Source organism: Manacus vitellinus, unplaced genomic scaffold (assembly GCF_001715985.3).
Source record: "Manacus vitellinus isolate BGI_N305 unplaced genomic scaffold, ASM171598v3 scaffold_35_pilon, whole genome shotgun sequence".
NCBI lineage: Eukaryota > Metazoa > Chordata > Aves > Passeriformes > Pipridae > Manacus > Manacus vitellinus.
In genome coordinates, this window is record NW_021940498.1 from 7871661 (window position 1) to 7892135 (window position 20475).

Here is a 20475-nt window from a genome sequence, read left to right on the forward strand (position 1 = left end):
TTACAAAACCAAAGTAGCTTGGGTATGTTGCATAAATTACTTTTCCCAGTATGGTACAAACCTGGTCAGATTTTGAAAGGGAGTGTGAACTGTTTAATGGTACAGAGCTCTGCTAAATTTTTACTTTAGGATGGCCTTTGATGGGCCAGTGTCAAGAATTGCCTCAGAAGACTTGTTACCTATGTATTTTAGTGAGATTATCGCATTTATGGGATTTCAGACCTCTAAATGACAGCTTAACAAATGAATGAAAAAGTTAATTTGGTGTCAGTGGGTTTCTGCCCAGAACTTTACAATGTACACAGAAACTCACACACCTTCATGGTGAATTGCACTTTTTGTGATGGCAGCACGGCACTACCAGAATTTTGGAGTTTTGTGGGACTGTGTCTTGTACAGCAGAACCTGAATTTCTTATTCCAAGGCTGTGGAATGTATGAAGTTCCTCTGCCCTTTGCTGTAGTGCTGCACATGTAATAAAAAGGTTTTACAACCTGAAGATTGAATTAAATTAGACACCCACATTGGTTCCTTGGGCAGCAGCTGCTTTTTATTCTTACAAATCCCAGGAAGCTGAATTTGAGAAATCTGGAAGTCAAGAACTTGCCTTTTTTTTTTTGTGAACTTGTTCTCTGAGTGGTTGAGGCAAGTAAAGTGCATGTGATCAGAGTGACTTCTCTCAATGTTCAGGCTCAGGTTTTCTGAGCTCACAGAGCAGTGCTGGAGTAGTGGCTGAGATCTGTGTGTTTGCTTAAGCAGTAGCATTGGATGTTGATGGGTGTCTTATTTCAAGAAGTTATTTATAATCAAGGGGTTACATAAAACCCTTCCATCCTGATATTCTGGAGTTGTGGGGACTGCTCACAGTCTGATACAAGATGCAAGGAAACCAGAAGAAACATTATAATGTGATGTGATTTAAGAGAAAAGATTAATATCAGCTATCTTGGCTTTTTTGAACCACTCAGTAAGTTGGCACAAATTAAACTCTCCTTAAAAGCACTTTGATTCCTCCTGCATTGAATGGATGCATGGATGACCTGCAGCAGGCCAAGCTCAGGGGATGGAGGTGGCTGGGAAGAGACTGTCAGAGAGATCTAAACTTCTCCTTGCTTGGGATCACCTTCTGTAACCTGTACAACACACAGGAGCTCTTTAATAACTTTTGTAACTCCAGAATGAAGCTTCTTTCTGTTCAGTTTTTATATGGAAGACATGTTACAAAGTAATTCTAAATGGATTAACATTTCATACAGTTTCTCTTATAAGTTCTGTCTCATCTCCACTGATTTCCTTTGTGCCTTCAATGTAATTCCTTCATCATTTCCAGCAAGGACATGGTTGTGCTTCAGGGGAGTGATCCCTTGTGGACATTGGGTCTGGATTTTTTGTGCCTTTTTCTAAAAAGCACCCTCAGGTTGTTGTAATTTAGTTTATCCTTGATCACACTCACTGCTGTTACACCTCCCTGTTGTTCATCAGAACAACACACTCCAGGCTGTGATGGCTCAGGGAGTGAGCACTCAGGGAGTTTTCAATGACCTGCAGAGCAGGTATTTTTAGGCTCCTTTTACGTGTGCCTGTTGCAGGAAACAACAGTTTTTAAATCCTTTTGGAGTGGACAACGTGTTCTTGATGCTGAGCAAATATTTTAACTTGGGCCAGTAACAAACTGTAGATGCAGTGTTTGGAATATTCAGATTCTGTGATCCAGGTGAAATACAACCTACTGCAGTTTGTAGGGTCTTTTTACCCAAATTCCTACCAGGATAATGACATGTAATCAAAGCTTAGTTATCCTGGAGTTCCCACCGAACTTGGCATTCATTTCCTGGTAGTGCAAGCTCAGTCATTAAGTCTTTGTTCCCTTGCTGGCTTGTTCTCAAGTGTAATCTGCATTAAATCATAAAACAGATACAACATTTTCTGAGCCCCTCTGAGTGTGGCTGTTACAAAGTGTTGGGATTGATGGTGAGTTATTTCAGCTGTGACTCTGCAACCACCCTCTGGTTTGGGATGGGTTTTCCTATCTCAGTCCTGCCCCCTCCTGAGCACACACAGTGCAAGGTCTGAGGGCCTGTAACTGGGCAGCACCAGTCACAGTTATAAATAACGTGAGTTGTGAAGGCAGTGTGTGGTTTTACACATCCAAAACAACACAGAAGAGCAGGTAAAAGGGATGAGGTTTCTGTCTTGACTACGAGAAGCTGGTCAGTAAATCACCTCAGGGTCTGTCTCAGGGCTCAAGGAGTTCTTACCCAGTGTGGGAAACCAGTGTTATTTACTGCCTTTCTCTGCATGACACAACAAAGGGCTTTGAATTTTCTCAGACCTGTCACCACGTGTGTCTGTACCATGAATTTTCCTGAGCATTTTCAGTAAACAAGGGTGTGTTTCTGGACAGTTCTGCAAGTTTTTATTTGGTGAGGAAACTCTGGTCGTGCTTCTACAGCTGATTTAGCCTTGACATTGAAGGGGGCTGATATTTAAAGAGTGTTCAGAGTGAAAGAGGGGGAGTTCCAGGTACCATTATGCTACTTCAGTGCTGCAGTTTGTGGAGAAATTAAATTACTTGTACTTATTAAATGTGAAACTTTTCTCTCTTGCCTCATGTTCATGCTGTTGTAGCCCATGTCTGCTCTGCTGCTTCGAAGCAGAAGCATAGGCTTGTCCTCTTCAGCTCAGTAGTTCTCAGTTATTGTTCCTGCCTTATTTTTAATCTTCTGTGGCAGATCAAAAGATGGTTTTTTTTCAACAAGAACATCCCCAAACCTCAGAATTCCTGGGAGACATCATTAGCCTTGTGTCTTGGCTTGTCAGATCCACAGTTCTGTCATGGGAGGAGTTTCAGCTCAGTGATTACAGACCTGGTGACGAATGGGAGGAGGGAGGGCTCTGCATTTTAGAGTTAAAAAGGAAGAGGGGAAAGTGCAGTTTTCACTGCTGGCACTGCCAAGTCTCTAATTCCAGCATTACTTTCCACAGCTATTCCACATTCTGGTTCTACCGGGGCAGGAGCTACAAAAGTTAGCGTAACATCTGTTTTTAACTTTCATTTTTATTCATGTATGTGAAAACATTACAGTCCCAACAGACTGATACAGGAACACCACACGCCCCAGGCAGGGACCGTGTTTGCAGGGCAGGAGCACATGGAGCAGGAAGGTGCAGTGTGTTCCTGGGAAGGCCTCAGGTGGAGCTCAGAATTCCTCCCTCCTCCTCCATTCTGGCTCCTCCTGTTGGTGTCAGCGAGCTTTGGGCTGAGCTTTCTCCAACAAGATGTTTGGAGAGGGTAATTTTTTGTCATCTTGCGAAGAACGTGCTAAAAACAAAAGAGTCCAGGAATTAAAACAGAAAACAGTTGGTGTTGGGTATGTGCTGTGAAGGATGAAGGATTGTATTTCGAAAAAAAGAATCTAGAAATTAATTACCTGCTGCATTTCCTTTTATATATTATAATATATATATTTTGTACCAGGAAAGGGCTCTGGCTGCAGTCAGAGGAGGTGAGAGGCTGAGCTGGGGCTGAGGGGGTTCTCTGACCTGCAGCAGGGCACAGGAGGCCTTTGGGATCAGGGATGAGTTCCTGCCATTGCCACATCTTCCCTTCAGCAGCACACAGAGGTGTGTTTGCACCTGGGCAGCGCAGGAAGCTCCGCTCCAAGTTCTCGTGCGCTCTTTTCCTGGGATAACTGCAGAGTGGGTTTGGAGCTATGGAAATGCCTTGTGTTCCCTGCTGCCAGGCTCTGACTGTCCCTTGTGTGTTCCTTGCAGGCACCCAGGGCGTGGCACCGCCCCCTCCAGCCCCCGTGGTCGGGCTCCAGACTCCATCCACCGGGCTCCTGGGCGCCCGGCCCGGGCTGATCCCGCTCCAGCGGCCGCCGGGAATGCCGCCCCCGCCGCTGCCGCGCTTCCCGCTGATGCCACCGCGCCACATGCCCCCCCACATGATGCACAGGGGGCCCCCGCCGGGGCCGGGGGGCTTTGGGATGCCTCCCCCCCACGGAATGAAAACCCCCTTCCCCCCGCCGGGGCACTTTGTGAGGCCCGGGGGGGTCCCGGGCAGCGGGGGCCCGGGCGGACCCGAGGAGAACAGGGACGGGCGCCAGTTCAGGAACGACAGGCAGACGTTCACCCCCAACAGAGACCAGGAGAGGTTCGGAAGGAGGTCGTTTGGGAACCGGGTAGATAACGAGCGTGAGCGCTACGGGAACCGTGGGGACGACCGGGAGCACGAGCGCCTCGGGAACCGCGAGCGGCGCGACTGGGGCCGGCGCAGCCCCGAGCGCGACAGGCACAGGGACTCGGAGGACAGGAACAGGCGCTCCAGCGGCCACCGAGACAGGGAGAGGGATTCCAGAGACCGGGAGTCGCGCAGAGACAAGGAAGAAGGCCGCGGCAAGGAAAAGCCGGAGGTGACAGACAGGGCGGAGGGCGACAAAAACCACGAGTCCCACGGCGGCAAAGCGGCCGACGCAGACATTGTTTCAGAACTCGCGGCGGGAGAGTCCGAACCTGCGGGTGCGAAACCTGCGGAAGAGTCGGCACCCGAGGCTACCTCATCCCTGGAACAGGCGGACAAGGACACGGGCGCCGTGGCGGAGGCTCCGCGCTGAGCCCGGGCCCTGCCCAGCCTGGGTCGGAGTGTCGAGCTTTAGTTGTACAGTGCTGTAAATCCGCTGCCGCCCCCGGCCCTGCCCAGCGCAGGGGCCCCGCCAGCAATTTGATTGCTTCCCCTCCTATTTAAAAATAGCCACAGCATAACATAAATACTGAAGAGATGATTAAATATTACCCGTTTTTGCTGTAACTTTTTTAAAGTTTTGACTTTAAAAAGTTTACGAATCAGAAGTAGAAGTGCTTTCTATTTTGTTTTTAATTTAAGAAAAAGGTAACGGTGAAAGCTCCTCAAAAACAATAGGGATGTGTTTTTAATAAACTCTATTTTCGTAACAAACTTTTAACGTGTGCTATTCTTCCTACGCTGCACTGAAGTGGAAAAGGAGTGTTCAACAGCCTAAAGTTGGAACTGTTCATGCTGTACTGGAGTCTAAATTAGACTGGTTTGGTTCTGTTTGTGAAAGGAAATCCACCTGATTGTGTAGCGATTCACAGAAGCAAGTTTTTATTTGTAACAGTCCTCTGGAGTTTTAGATTGCTGCATTTTAATGAGATACTTGACCACCCTGGGTAAAAGTTAGTTTTGAGATGTTAATTGCAGAGTTAACTGTTTAGTGTTTGTTTGCAATGCAGTCCATTCTTTGCTTTATTTTTTATTTCCTCCCCCTTGATTGGTTCTGTGGTTCCTGCTGCCCTTGATTTGCCTTTTTTTAAGAAGTGACACCTTCAGGCACATCCGCTCTGCTGTTCCAAGGTGTGTGCTGGGCTTTTCTACCTGTCAGCCACTGATGCTGCTGGAAAGTGAGACCTCAGAGGCACTACAACCTGCTGTAAATTGCCAACCTGGTTCTTGAAGTGGAGCTGGGACAAGGATTCTGCCGCTTCCTCTGGGATCGGGGCTGCTCGGGTGGGAACGCCGGCCCCTCCTAACCCTGCCAGAGGTAGGTTGTGCCCCCCTGGTGCTGTGCCTCTGGGCTGGGTGTTTCCTGGTGTTCCTGGAGTTCTGCCACCCCCTCTCCATAGCACTTCCATGGTTGTGTCAGATTGGATGAGGGCAGTTTCCTGGTGGCTGATCCCTTGGGCACAGACAGTTTGGGAAGTCCTGCCCTCCAGAAGCACCATAGGAAATGTGTTTGAATCCTGTGCATATTTAATGGATTTTTTTTCCTTTCTGTAGGTGTGTTCTACCTTTAAAGGGGTTTTTCCCCAAGGAAAGGGCAGCTGCTTCCTTAGTCCTTTTTCTCAGCTACCCTGTGGAATTGTCTCTGGGGGAGGGAGGGATGGGAGAGCCAGTGTGGAGCTCTGGGTGGGGAGAGGACATCTATTTTTATGTTCTTGCAATAGCAGAATAAAGAGAGAAAGAACCTGTTTACACATTGCAGTGAACTCAACTTCCATGTGTTAAAACTCGTGTCCTCACTGGTTGTTTCCTGCCAGGCCTGTGGGACATTCCTGTGTCCAGAGAACACCAGACACTGAGGTCTGAGCCTTGGGAAAAGCTGCCTCAGCTCTGTAAGGAGGGAGGGTTTGTCTCACTGCGTTGAAGAGCTGGAGACAAGAATGAAAGGGGCAGAGGCTGCTCTGTTCATACAAACCCCACCTCACCTTCTCTCCCTTTCCCTCAGTAGGGAGCTGAAAGCAGAGCCTAGGAAACCTGTGGAGCAATTCCTTACTGCCTTCTGCAGCAGTGCCTGTGGAATAACCTCACAGTGACCCTCTGGAAGAGGCACAGGCAGGTGAAGACTCACACAATTGTCTGGCACCAGCAGGCAATGTAAGTTTAAAGTATTTTTACAGTATTCCTGCTCTACTCCCAAGTTCCTTTTGTAACATTCCTCAGTGGAATAGGGGTATCTAGAACTGCAACCTGCTACTTCCATCAACATCCTTATGTACAAGATAAAGGCACACTGATACAAGTCCTCATTAAAATGATTAATTTTCCCTGTTAAGAGAGACTCTGAAATGTTTCAGAGGGACACCCAGAAACGTGATGGAAGCTGGCATTTCCATACAGTGGTTACTCCTGGCTGGTCCTGGGGTACCACCTGGAAGCAACTTGCTGGATGCACTTTAACCACCCAGGCCCCCTTTCTATTCCCAGCAGGTGCAGGTTCAGGGGTGTTCCCTGTTTACAGACAGCCAGACCCAGGTGTATCTGCCCAGAACATTTATTACACAGGCTGGAGATCTACAAATGCTGCACCTTCACCAGGAAGCAGCCCTGACACCCCCAGGGCTGCTGCTCTTTGCCAGGGTCTGGGATGTGAGCACTGCCCCCATCCTCCCTGGCACACAGCAGGGATTTGCTCCAGTGAGGGATGCGACAGGGACTGGTGCAGGTGTGTGAGCAGAGACCACAGAGCTGTTCCAGGAGGGACACTTTAATTGCCATGTACATCATACAAAACGCCGGCAGTCTCAGCGGTTTAAGCGCTGCTCGGGATGCAGAGGAGCAGGAGATTAGTGACAAATCTTGGGCTTGCACGAGGAAGGGCAAGAGCAGCAATGGAGCAGCACTGCAGGTGCCACACTTAGCTCTTGGCGATCCCAATCACTCCACAGGCCAGGCGGGGCCCCGCGTTCCCCGTCAGCTTGCTCTCGTTGTCCCCCCCTCTGCCCAGGTCGTCCCGCTTCTCGTGGACCTAAAAGAGAACTTGTGTTACTGCAGATCCCAATCCCCACATTCCCCTGCTCCCAGCAGGGTCTCACACCACACACTAATTGCACTATGTCAAACCCATATCCCTGCTAAAAACTCCCAACTGGACTTTCCTTCCAGTGTCCTCAGGTGCCTGTTTCCACACCTTCCAGTGACAGCACTTGTGCCAATTCCCTCCGCAGACCAGTTCCTTCAGTCACCCACAGCTGGAAGGGGCAAAGCTAAGGGGAGAGGGACATCCCTGGAAGGCCAGCAGGAAACTGGGATCTCATTAACCCCCAGAGAGCCCCCTGTGCCCCTCGAGCAGCACCAGTCCCCCCACACTCACCACCATGGTGCGGCCGATGATGCAGTGAGGGCCGCTGAGGGAAATGACGGAATCCTGGATCTCCACCTCGGCCACTCCTCCCTTGGCAGTCACATTGCCCAGGTCTCCCACGTGCCTGCACAAGAACACACACAGACTCAGGAAAGGGGCTTGGATTGAAAGCTCTTCCAAGGGAAGGCTGGGACTTTATATTGTTACTACACTCAGGCCACATGTGTCCAGAATCCTCCCCCTCCATGCCAATGGCATCACCCTCTGTCCACAGGCTCTCAAATTCCACAGATTAACCTTTCCTGCACAGACCAGGTTTGGTGGAACACTGCCACTGTTCCTAAGAGCTCTTAATGCCCATCACAGATCAGCTATTCTACAGGCTTTAGGTTTAAATAGGATTAGGAAGAGCAGTTTGTCAGGAAACAGGTCAAAGGGGACACAGGAGGTGCTCAGTTCCAGCCAGAAGTAGGGATGATGAATCCAGTTTGGCATTGCCCCATCACTTGGCATCCTGCTCTCCCACACAGCTTCTATCACAGCTACATCTCCGCTTCCTAGAGAACTGTGCCTCGAGCAGTGGAGTTTTCACGGGACTTCTGGGCATTCCAGGATGCTGTTATGTCCTGCACACCCGCCCCAAGCAAAACACTCACTCAAAACACAGCTGATCATGTTCTGCCAGACTCAGAACCTGGAATACCAACACATTCCTGAAACATTCCGTGCAGCTCAGCCAGGCAGGTGCTGAGCACCAGCTTCTTACACAGCACAAACTCCACATTTTTAACCAAGTCCTATAAAATCAGGTCAAGGGCAGCTTTGCTTTCCCTTTAGGAATTTGCTTGATTTAAGCTTCCAGGAAGCTTCAGTCCAATTGTTTCAACTGGACACTGATAAAAGTCCTTGCACCCTCCTAAGGGATCCTGCCACCCACAGCTGCCCTGGTGGGAGCAGGCAGGGCACAGCAGGAGCAGGATTTGCCAAAACCAAGCCTGCCAAAGCCTCAATGTCCATGCAGTCCCAACCTTTAGCCCCGAGCAGTGGCTGCCAGGCCCTGACACACCATTTCATGCTGTGTCATGCAGGAGCTGGCCCACAGCCAGCTCCCAGCTCCGCCTGGCCGGCAGCGATCCATCGCCCAGGTGGGATTCATCAGCCACACAGGGAGCACTCACGGACAGAGCCCAGGCTGGTCCCGATGCCCAGCTGGTTCTAATGCTATCCCAGACCCTCTCTGTGCAAGGCCAGGCTTTAGGTTTAACCCTGCTCCCAGCTCTGCTCCCCTGCAGCTCCTGTGCTGCCCCAGCAAGCACAGGTACACCAGCTCCTCAGGTGTCCAAGGGCTCCCAAGGGGAACTGCTCCCAGGGGAGGAACAAGGTCTTCCATCCCACTGAAGCACAGAGATACCCGGCAGGAGCACAGGCCCTCACTGTCCCCTCCTCCCAAGCCACGACAAAAAACACCGGCACATCCCGAAGATGATATTTTACCCCACACTCAGGGAGCCCACGTGTCAAACAAACTGCTGTACAGTGAGCACAGCCCCAGTGAGGTGACCTTACACATCCTGCAGGATTGCCAGGGTGTCCCTGGGCTGTCCCCGCCCAGCCCTGCACTCACCTCTCGGCGTCGCTGGGGGCCCCGTGCTGTTTGCGCTCCGGGTTGAAGTGAGGGCCGGCACTGGTGCACCCTGGAACACAGCACAGGGATCCGTCAGGGCAAACCTGCTGCTCCCAGGGACCCATCAGGGAGCAGCTGCTCTCCTGTTGCATGTCCCGCTAATCCTCTGGGAGTAAATCACCCGCTGCGGACTTAGAAGTCCAATTAAGTACAACTGCTCGTTCCAGAGCTCCCTGGGCTCACCCGGGAGCTTTCTTATTTCTTAACGTCGGGGTATCCAACCCTCCAGGCGACTGCTTGGGATGGCAGACCTTGACCACCAGCCTCAACACGTTCAGAGTATTACACTTCCTTGGGAAACGCCATAGATTTCTTAACACAGATTTGCAGCTGCCAGACCCGAGTCCTGCTCCAACACTGCAGGAAGCTCTCTGAAGCTGAGCACCCACACTCCAGCCGTGGATGGACACCTTACCGTTTGTGTTGTCCCCGAATTCATGGACGTGGAAGCCGTGCTCTCCATCAGCCAATCCGGTGATTTTTCCAGTAACTTTCACCGGTCCATCACCCTTGAAAGGAAAGGATTTATCGTCACCACAAGGACTTTGGCATTACACGGCTCTGTGTCAAGCCAAGGTGACAGGAAGCCCTGCAGGCTCCTCCACAAGCCCAGCACCGCCTTGCACAGAGCGTTTGAATTTATTTATCCACCTCTAATGCATCCTTCCGTTATTTATCACCGAGCACAAGCGGCGCCCGTTATCTGGCCGTGCCTTCCAGAACGATCCCGTGCTTCCCCTGGGAAGGGCAGATGACCCCTGCACGCCTCCCCCGCCCCCCACGAGCGAAACGGCGCAGTCCCGAGGCGCGGCCCATTGGAACCGCAGCTAGCCGCCGGCCCCCGGGGGACGCAAGAGGTCGCAGGTCAAGTTGCTCAGCCTCTCCCGGGGGAGGCTCGGTGCCCGTCGCCAAAATCCCTCACCTCTGCTCGAAGTGGGAATGAACGCCTGCACGGCCCCTCTCCGCGCATCCGCACGACGGCCCGCGCCGTCCGCCATCTTGGTCCGCTCAGCCCGCCCGCAGCGCCCGCGTGACTGCGGCACGCCCCCACCGCGCGTTCGCCCTATATAGCCGGGCCGCGGCGGGCAGCAATCGCTGCCCGCGCGGTGCCTCGCGCGGCCCGCCCAATCGCGGCAGGGGAACGTGCGGGGGCTCGCTGGCGGGGGGGCGGCCGGCGCCCCCCGTTGGCGGAGAGGGGGAAGGCTGTCGGGATCGGGAGCAGGGTCGGGATCGGGAGGGACGGGGCCGAGCTGGGGGGGACGCGGAGCTCCCGGCCCAAACTGGAATGAATACGGTTGTGAAGTTGCCCCCGAACAGCTCCGTGTCTCAGAACAGCCGCCCTGCCCAGAGGATGTTTTCAACTTAAATCAGAAGCACAGAAGATTAGAGAGCATGTGGGGCTTTAGGTAATCATGGAATGGTTTGGGTGGGAATGGACCTTAAAGCCCATCCACTTCCAACCCCTGCCATGGGCAGGAACACCTTCCACTAGTCTGGGTTGCTCCAACCTGGCCTTGGACACTTCCAGGAACGGAGTAGCCACAGCTTTTCTGGGCAACCTGTGCCAGGGCCTCCCCACCCTCACAGCCAAGAGTTTGTTCCCAATATCTCATCTAACCCTGCCCTCTGTCAGTGTGAAACCATTCCCCCTTGTCCTGTCACTCAAGGCTCTTGGAAATAGTCTCTCTCCATCTTTCTCGTAACTCCCTTCAGGTCCTGGAAGGCCACAATCGGGTCACCCCAAAGCTTCTCTTCTCCAGGCTGAACAACCCCAACCTCCCAGCCTTTCCTCCCAGCAGAGCTGCTCCACCCTTGGTGCCTCCTCTGGACTCTCTCCAGCAGCTCCATGTCCTTCTGTGCTGGGCCCCCAGGGCTGGAGGCAGCTCTGCAGGGGGGTCTCACCTGAGCAGGGCAGAACCTACTCCTCCCCTCCTGCCCACGGTGCTTTTATAATTAATTAATTATTAAACATTAATTTCTTATGTGACCGAGGCATAAATTACTTAAAGCCCAGGTGTGGTTTTAAGCCACACCTCTGGGGCCTTGCTAAGGTCAGGGGAGGATGAGCAAGGGTTGTTTCACACCTCAGACTCACACAAAACACCTGAGTCATGGCCCAGGTGGCAGTAATGAAGCAGAGATCTGTTTTCTTGAGAACACCGGTGAAAACTCCACATAAATACATGGGGATTGTTTGTCTGAGAGACAGATGTGGATTTGTAGTTTAACCCTGGAAAGATGCTATGGAAGGGTAGGAGGGCCAGGCAGCTCCCTACCTAAGAGGCACCTTGGCACTGTGGGCTAAACTCCTTGGAGTTTTATTCCTGATGTGCCTGGAGAGAAGATACTCTGCAAATGATTCGTGAGCAGACAGATCTGTGCTCGTGGCACAACATGCAGCACTTGTTCCATCAGGAGGAGAGATTCCAGTGCCCTCCAGGTGGCTCTGGTTTGATTTAAATATTTTTTAAACTTCTTTTAAATAGCAGTGTCTCATTTTACTTCCAGTCACCCTTGGCTTCGCTTATCACTCCCTCACTTTGTCAGGGCCCTCTCACAAGTGGCACAGGCCTTTCTCTTACTTCCAGTCCCATCCCCAAAACTGCCCGTGTTTTTATCAGGCAGGTTAGTTCCTTTCTTCCTGGAATAATTTCAAGATGTGCCCTTGTTCATGCCTGGACATGAATGTAGGGCACACGGGTGGATAAGAGCCAGACGTGTCAGGTTTCTTCATAAGTGCAACAATCAAAGCAATGATTTTAATGATTGTGTTAATCATCGGTGTCAGGGGGCCTGTGAAGGTGCCCTGGGCTGCCCAAGTTGGGCAGAACTCAGCTGAGGGGTACCCAGCTGGAGAGACCAGCAACCTCACACAGGTCACACCCTGACAGTGTTCCCTGGGATTCTTTTCTTTCACGAGTACAACAGGAACACAAATGTGTTAATTACACGTGTGCTCCTTCACATCAAGAAGCCAGGGAAAGGTTTTTGTTCTGTTTTCTCCCACAAACTTCCTTTTAACTCATTGATTTTCTTAGATCTTGCCAGCAGGCGAAAAACCCATCCCCAAAGCAGCTCAGCGGGGTGTCTGACAGTACAAAAATCATCACTGGACCCTGTCAGGTCACATTATTTTGTTACTTGGAGTGTCAGAGTCAATTCAGGGAGGAAAAAAGAGGAAGTGCATCCTGATTGTTTCCTAACTTGCCAGCTTAAAGGGCAGATGAAATAACTCCTGTGTGATGCAGGTAAACAGCAGCCTAAGCTATGGTAGACAGAGGCTGATAAACTTCCCAGCAAAATGTGCAAAAGTAACAAAAAAAAAACCCCAAAATGTGGCCTGGATCAAGCACAGAGCCCCTGCAGCAGCAACTTCTGTGCAAAATTCACACGGATTAAAAAATTAAGAGGGAATTTTGAGGGTTCTGACTCCCTTGGCAATCATACCCCTAGTGCAAATACGTGGTGCTCCCTGGAAAAATGCTCCAGGTGAGACTGGAGTGCACACATCGCTCGGGATTGCCGGGGTAACCCCTCCCTGAGGTGATGAGCAGTCCCTTCCCAGGGCAGTGATCCAGTTGCCGCCTGGAGCTGCTCTGTGGAAAGGTGGAAGCCGCATTTCCACGTCGGCCCTGGATTTGGGAGCCCCCCGAGGGCCAGGGAGGCGGCACACCCGTGTTTGTTCAGGTCGCACCACGTGTGCGTTACAATCCTGTGTTTTGAGCGGTCTGGGAGGGGCTTTGGGGGGCGGATTGTTTGTTTTTCTTCCTTTAGGATCCCGCTTTCCAGAAGCTGGAATTTCCCGCTGCCTAATGCTTTGTCACTGCGCTCGGCTGCCAACACACCCGTGTCCGGCACAGTCTGGGACACTCCAGGCTGTCTCCTCTGGCCTTTTGCTGCTGCAGGAGGTGTCAGGGACCTGCTGTCCCCTCCCTGCCAGACCCCTGGGCATCCGCAAAGGCACTCGAAGACCACTAAATAAAAAAAACAGACCCCAAGGCTTTGTGTTCTCCTGAGCAAGGACACTGTGTGTCATTAACGTCTTCCCCTGGGACTGCAGGTGGGTAAGGACACTCTTCCCCCTCCCAGGGATGCTGGGAGAGGTAATTCCCCGAGTTTATGTTTGTGTGGCATTCTGAAGATGAAAAGTGCTGTGGAAATGATTGCTTTTTTTTCATTAGGACTCTGTGCTGGTGGCTCCCTGGTGGAAATCCTGCTGCTGAAATGAAGGGCAGTGCTGCTGATAACCAAGGGCTCCCTGTAATTAAAGGAGTGTCAGCTGGAAAGCCTTTGCAAGATTAGAAACAACATTCACTTTTAACAGCTCAACTGAGCTAATCTTTGTGCTGCGAGTCCCTCACCCTCCACTGCCCCACGAGCTTGAAACATGAGGCTCAGAGGAGAGGTTGTGTAAATGTGGATTAAGAACTTTGTACCCAGCACGGGGCGTGAGCTGCACCTCAGCACAGCCTGCAGGGGCACTGGGGCTGCTCAAGGTCTGCCCACTGCTTTTGTTTAATTTTAATTTTGTTTAATTTGGGTTGGTGGGTTGGTTTTTTTCCTTGTTCACATTCGCCAAGGGCTGGAATTTAGGTATTTCAAGCAGTACCAAAGTCTGGGCACGTTTCCCCATGGAAACAAACAGCCCGACAGGCTGAAACTTGGAGGACAAAGCAGCTACCAGTGACCAGCAGGACAGCCAGGATGGATGGAAATATGGATTTTGGGGAGTCTGGTGTTTGCAGGGACAACAATCTGCTGAGGGCTTTATGGGAGCTGCTGCTGTGGCACAGAGGGATGAGTGCAGTCAAACCCAGCTGAAGTTTTAAATGGCTTTTAAGCTGTTAACAGAGGGTGAAAACGCCTCTGAAACTGGTCAAGGACAGAACATTGTCCAGAAAGCTCATCTGAGACATTTTATTTTTTTTTAGTAAGTGGGAGACTCTCAAAATGTTTATGCTCTCAGGGATGTTATTTTGGCCACTGGAAGGCACCTAAAGGAATGCAACCAAAACAGTGTGTCTAAGTATTTATTTCCTAATATATATTGGGAAAACATATTTAAAATGTCAACTAGGCTAAAAATCAATGAAGTCCGAAGAAAGCATGTGGCTTTTCATACTTTATCTATGTTATGTATAACAACTGAATAAAGATTTCATTCACAGTGGTGAAAAACAAAACCTTGCTTTGGATTTTTTGCTACATTTTTATTTGTAGAAGTCCTCACAGTGGTAACTAAACTAAAAACTTTGCAAATCCCAGGCTACATAAGCAAGTACCAGAGACAACTTCCATGGGGTTTCATTTGGATATCCTTTGGATTTGTTTTTTCTTTGCTTAACTCAGCTGTCTCGGGTAATCTCAGAGATGCAAAGTACAAAACTACAGAGAGAAATTAGAAAATAAACGATACAACAGGGTAAACTATCCCGCTTCTGCAGTGGCAAATCAAGGAGGACTAAAGGAATATAAGTAGGCGGGCCTCCAGAGTAACAGAGATGAGGTTTTATTGGGAGTTTTCACGTGGTTTCTTCCCTGGGGGCACTGGATGGTCGGGGAGTTCCTTCCCAAGCACCAGGCTGGGTTTGTACAGCTGTCAGTAAAACCCAGGCTTTGGGGTGCTGGTTTCACACAAGCAATTAATGAGGGGGAATGCAGCTGGAAAATGCATCAGCCACGTGTTTTCATACAATTTCCACAGTGCCTTGTCATTAATATTTATGTGACTGCTCTGCATCTGTTTGGAATTTCTTCCCTAGGCAGTGGCCGTCTCCAGCCCTGCCAAAGGGACGAAGGGCAGCGCGGGGGAGCCTGCAGACCTTGCACCCAGGGCTCTTGGCTGGAGTGCTCCCTGTGAAAGGGCAGGAGAGCTGATTGTATCACCGAGAAAGGGCAGATACAAACCCAGGATCTCAGAATCCCAGGATCACTGAGGTTGGAAAAGCCCTCCCAGCCCATGGAGTCCCCCCTGTGCCTGATCCCCACCTTGTCCCCCAGCCCAGAGCACTGAGTGCCACGGCCAGGCCTTCCTGGGACACCTCCAGGGCTGGGCACTCCAAACCTCCCTGGGCAGCCCCTTCCAGTGCCTGACCACCCTTTCCAAGAAGAAACTCCTCCTGATGTCCAACCTGAGCCTCCCCCGGCACAGCTGGAGGCCGTTTCCCCTTGTCCTGTCCCTTGTTCCCTGGGAGCAGAGCCCGACCCCCCCCCGGCTCCCCCCTCCTGTCAGGGAGTTGCAGAGAGTGAGAAGGTCCCCCCTAAACATTTTTGGGTAATACTTCACAGAGACCGAGCTGTAGGAGATACTTTCTAAAGAAAACAGAAGCAGGGAAGGGAAAAAACCCCGTGCTTAACACAAGCTACACAACAACAGCGTGCGTGGTCTCTTACATTTGTCGGATGGGTGCAGAACACCTCCGTGTGAATGGCTGTAAACAGTGTGGGGGGAGAGTTTAGAGTTAGCTTGCTGAAGTTAATTCAGAGTTTATTAGCGCTGGCAGGTGCCCAGTGTGTGCCACTGGGTGGCATTAGTGGTCCAGGTTTGTTTGACAGACTCCTCCTTCCACGGTGCTTCTCTTCTTTTACAAAAATGCCAGAAAACTTGAAGTAGGAACAAAAAAAAAGAAAAAGTAAGATACCTGTGTGAGTGAGGGGTTTGAGGAAGCAAAGGGAAGAAATGATGTAGGTTTATCAGCCCCACAAAAATAATTCTGTCTTTTTTCAATAAGGCTTATAATTTGGTACCTTGATGAACCTTGGGCAGTGTGACAAAATATCAGTGTAAAAAGAAAAAAACCCCTCCTCCTCCCACAGGATGGCTGATAGCTTTGTGGAAGAGAGAATCTGTCCTGCAAGGGTTGAAAAGAAACTAGACTGAGAAAAGATCTGAAAGCCTTCAAATTGGTACAAATGGTTGCTCTGATTCCTCTGGGGACACGGAGTGGATCTTTGCATGGCATCTTGCATAGACCGTGACAACAACAAGGGCATAAGGACTTGTTTGTGGGGGAAAAACCCCTGTCCATGAACATGGAACCAGTCTGTCGTGTTCACATGTCTGGGGAAAAAGGATTTTAAAGGGAATGGCACAGAGATACTTGGTGAGTTTCCTGATACTGCAATCATAGAATCATAAAATGGTTTGGGACCTTAAAGCTCATCTCGTTCCACCCTCCTGCCGTTGCATGGGAATTGCAGGGGGAGGGGGGGGCCAGAGCATCTATGGTGCCCCATCCTTGGAAGTGTCCCAGGCCAGGTTGGATGGGGCTTGGAGCAACCTGAGCTAGTGGAAGGTGTCCCTGCCCATGGCAGGGGGTGGGATGAGATGAGTTTTAAGGTCCCTTTCCCCCCAAACCATTCTGGGACTCTACGAAATTAGCAATGACATTGAGAGGAAGACTTTATAATAATAACCTGACAACAAACAGGGACTGGAAGCCCAGGTTCCTGCCTGGCTCGTGTGTGTCCCTCTGACAGGAGCAATCATATCCCTGGGAAAGCTCAGACCGTGCCATTATCCAAAGAACTCTGATTTCACAGATCACTTCCCTCGCAGCGGCAGCGAACACAGATAACAGCATTTTTCAAAAGAGAGGCTGAGGTGGACAATAATTCATCAAATGCATTTCCTCTTTTGCATAATCCTAGAGGCACGAGGGTGTGATCCCACTCTTAGCCTCGCTGCAGCCTCACAGAGAAATGCCCGCTGAAAAAAACCTGAGAAAGCATTATTGTGGTTTTTGAAGCATGTAAACGCCTGGGAGAGCTTCTCCAGGGGATTATAATGGATACCTGCACTTAGGGAAGTGCAGACCATCCTCGCTAAAATTCCTACTAAGCAGAAATACTTATTTTCTGTGTATGGAGTTCAGTGTCTGAAAAACCAGCCTGAGTTAATTTTACTTGAAAGCCAGAAAGAAACCTTCATTATTACATTGCTGCCCCTGTTTTTGAAGAAAAAAAGAAGGCAACGGTTGTGGTGAACATCTTATTTTAGCTACAGGCAAAACCCACAGGAAAATAAGTATCAGGGATGAAGTTCACCAGTCCAGAACAATTCCCCAGTTCAGACCCGTTTGGACTGTGGTGGTGAGGAATCCTGCTGCTGCAGGCAGGACATAAAACATCAGCGGCACCACCTTGAAAGGGTGTGCTGGTAACATTCTACAACGATTTTTCAAAGAACAGTTTCCCTGATTTTTTTTTTTGTTTGTTTTTTTAATCCCTTTTTCAATTTTCCCACTTGGAATGTCCCCTGCAGTTCCTGTCTCTCAGGTAACAGCGTGCACTGCTCGGGAGGGAGCGAGAGCATTCTTTTGTGTGGAGGAGAAACATCACACCATGCATTGCAAAGAGAAAAATGCTCTGTTTACACATAATTAGTTTTACAAACGGAGGGGGAATGTCTGGAGTGCAGACAGAGCTTGGCTTTTGAGCCTTCCTCATCCATACGGATTCTTCCATGACGAATGCTGTGTTTTCAATCACGGAATTGCCGCCCTTGCAGCAAGTTTCACTCTGTTCATTGAGAACTGCCAGGCTGGTTTTTTTCTGACTGAGCTACTCCTGTGTGCCCCTGTCAGAAACAACTCTGTTTTGTGCAGCTCAATCATTCAAGAACTCAGGGTCTTCACAGGAAGGTGTTTTAGTCCTGCGACATTCCCTGAAAACAAGGTTTGCTGCTGTTTGGGCAGTCGGTGTTGAGCAGGGGGAGTTTTCAGCTCAGGCCCGTGTTCTGCTTCCTTTTAAGAATTTTTTGAGGAAACGGAACTTTTTATGCACACAGTCCGTGCCAGCCAAAAATAACAACTCTTAAATTAGCACAGAGTAGGTGGAGGGGGGTACAACCAGCACACCGGCTTGGCACAACAGTCTGGGTATGTAAATGAAGAGATGGGACTTGACATGCGGAATAACTGGAACTGTCAGATGACTAATGAATTTCACCCACCGAGGCCCTGGAAAAGTGGCAAATGAGGTGGGATTACTTAAAAATATGCCCATATTAGCTGCCATAAGCCCCAGGTCTGCTGGGATGCAGATACCTGCCTGTGTGTGCCTGACAGCGGGAGCAGAGGGGCTGCAGCAGGGGAGGGGGTGGCAGCACTGGGGGACACACACGGGGTCCTCCCGGGCTGCAGTCTGGTGTGTGCCACGGTGGGGAAAAGCAGACCCTGCAGGGGCTTCAGCCTTTGGCTCCTCTTTCCACTGCTGGTGCTGGCATGCTCCCAGGGCTGGAGCCCTCTGCTCTGGGACAGGCTGGGAGAGCTGGGGGGGTTCACCTGGAGAAGAGAAGGCTCCAGGGAGACCTGAGAGCCCCTTGCAGGGCCTAAAGGGGGATTAAAAAAAGGAGGGAGAGTGACTTTTTATACTGGGATATAGTGCCAGGACAAGGGGCAGTGGTTTTAAACTGCCACAGGGCAGGGTTAGGTGGGATGTTGGGAAGGAATTCTTCCCTGTGAGGGTGGTGAAGCCCTGGCACAGGTTGCCCAGAGAAGCTGTGGCTGCCCCATTCCTGGAAATTGGAGCAGCCTGGGCTAGTGGAAGGTGTCCCTGTCTATGACATGGGTTGGAACTGGATGGGCTTTAAGGTCCCTTCCAACCCAAACCATTCCACGATGCTGTGGCTTCCCTTCGTGGCCCCAGTCGTGAGTGAAGGGCTGAGGAGGCCGAAGGGGACTGGGTTATCCCTGGGACGCAGGGAGATTTTGACATGCCACCCACAGGCTGGGGAGAAACACGTGCTTATGTCACACCCTGAAGTCCCGGTGGGAAGTAAACTACAAACCAAAGGGGTGTGACCTGTCACTCGCTTGGGTTCATGTGATTGCTCCAAGGGGCCACCTGACTCACTGAACCTTCCTAATCCAGGGCTGGAGCAAACCATTAAATTTTAATAAAACCTCCTGGCTGAATCAATGGGGAATTTTACCCGAAAATCAAAGCCAGGAGAGGCCCTGCATTTAATCTTCCTGATTAAAGGCTCTGACTAAAGTGCTTGGTGTGGTAATGCCATTTAAAACCTGCCATTAATTAATCAATGGCTTGATGAGGAAAAGTGACATTTAATATTTGGATTTGATTTGCAAGCAACATAGTGATTAACAAGTAGACAGTTGAGATTTTGCATTTGATTTTTTTAACGGTAGAGCAAATACACCATATTGGAAAATAAATATTCTTTATTAGATACACATTGGGATGATTTGGATTTCCCCCACTCTGACTTTCAGAGGTGATGGGGAAGTACTTCCACCTTTTTTTGTGTTGAAAAACACTTTGAGTTCAGACACGGCTCATGTTTATTTATTAGTGCATTATAAAATGTACTTATCCAGGCTGGAGCTGAGTCATGGCTCAACAAAACCTAAGTGCTTTGGCAGCAGGGGCACTGCGACCACCAAGACTTTTCACTGTTTATACATTTCATCAAACAAAGGTTTTAATGTTCATTGGCTACAAGTTACATAGTTCTCTTATTAAGGAGCATTGTGTTCTGTTGGTTAATGATTCCTTTGGGTTGGTGGTTCCAATTGGTGGTCCACGGGTTGATGTGTCCCTGCCGGAATCACCTTTTTCCCAGTCAGAGCTGATTTCGGTGCAGTTGCTGAGTTGTCTTTATCAGTTTCTTCCTTATCTCGGGGGTTCTGACAGATGTCCTCGTGGCCCATAAATTCTGCATTCCTTGTGTCAGTGGTACATCCCTCTAACCGAGCTTTATTAAACCTCCCTGAGATCATCTGGAACACGTCGAGCCCTGAACCTTAGCACGGAATTTGCTATTCCAACACCTGGGCATCGTTTAGGGCTTGTTGGCCACTCTTTGTTCCACGGCTTAAACCTCCTTTCTCACTGACTAGTATACAAAGATCAAATATTAAGAGAACATACTTTCTTAAGGGAATTTCTGCATATTCCAGAGGCAGAGGCAGGGGAAAGCTCAGCACTGATCCTGGCGGCTTCGAGGCGGTCTGGGGCCGTGCGGGGACGGTGTGGCTGCATCGAACGGCGCTGCGGGACACGGAGGGGCTGGAGCCGTGAGGGGAGCACGGTGCCTCAGGCGCTCGGGCACCTTCCCTTCATCGCTCCCGGCCCTTCGCGGGGGTCGGGGACCTTCTTTCTCGTGGGACACGGCGGGGGTTGGTGGAAGGCTGTGAAGGGACATGAGGAGCCGTGAGGGGCCACGAG

The 20475-nt window shown here is 50.4% G+C and overlaps 2 protein-coding genes across 5 annotated transcripts in view; one reads left to right on the forward strand and one right to left on the reverse strand.

The window, feature by feature from the left end:
- SCAF4 (SR-related CTD associated factor 4) overlaps positions 1-5992 on the forward strand; it is a 31024-nt gene extending 25032 nt beyond the window's left edge. For all 4 annotated transcript variants that reach the window (XM_029961490.1, XM_029961493.1, XM_029961491.1 and 1 more), the window contains one exon: positions 3775-5992. In XM_029961490.1, the coding sequence (XP_029817350.1) occupies positions 3775-4616 (842 nt within the window). In that variant the 3' untranslated portion in view covers positions 4617-5992. The remainder of the gene's footprint in view (positions 1-3774) is intronic.
- A 781-nt stretch (positions 5993-6773) lies between these two features.
- LOC103754389 (superoxide dismutase 1) lies at positions 6774-10283 on the reverse strand. Its single transcript, XM_029961475.1, has 5 exons — positions 10208-10283; positions 9701-9835; positions 9226-9295; positions 7611-7725; positions 6774-7265 (listed from the first exon to the last, which is right to left on the reverse strand). The coding sequence occupies exons 1-5, from the start codon at positions 10281-10283 to the stop codon at positions 7155-7157; spliced, it is 507 nt and encodes a 168-aa protein (XP_029817335.1). The 3' UTR covers positions 6774-7154.
- Positions 10284-20475: the final 10192 nt, after the last annotated feature.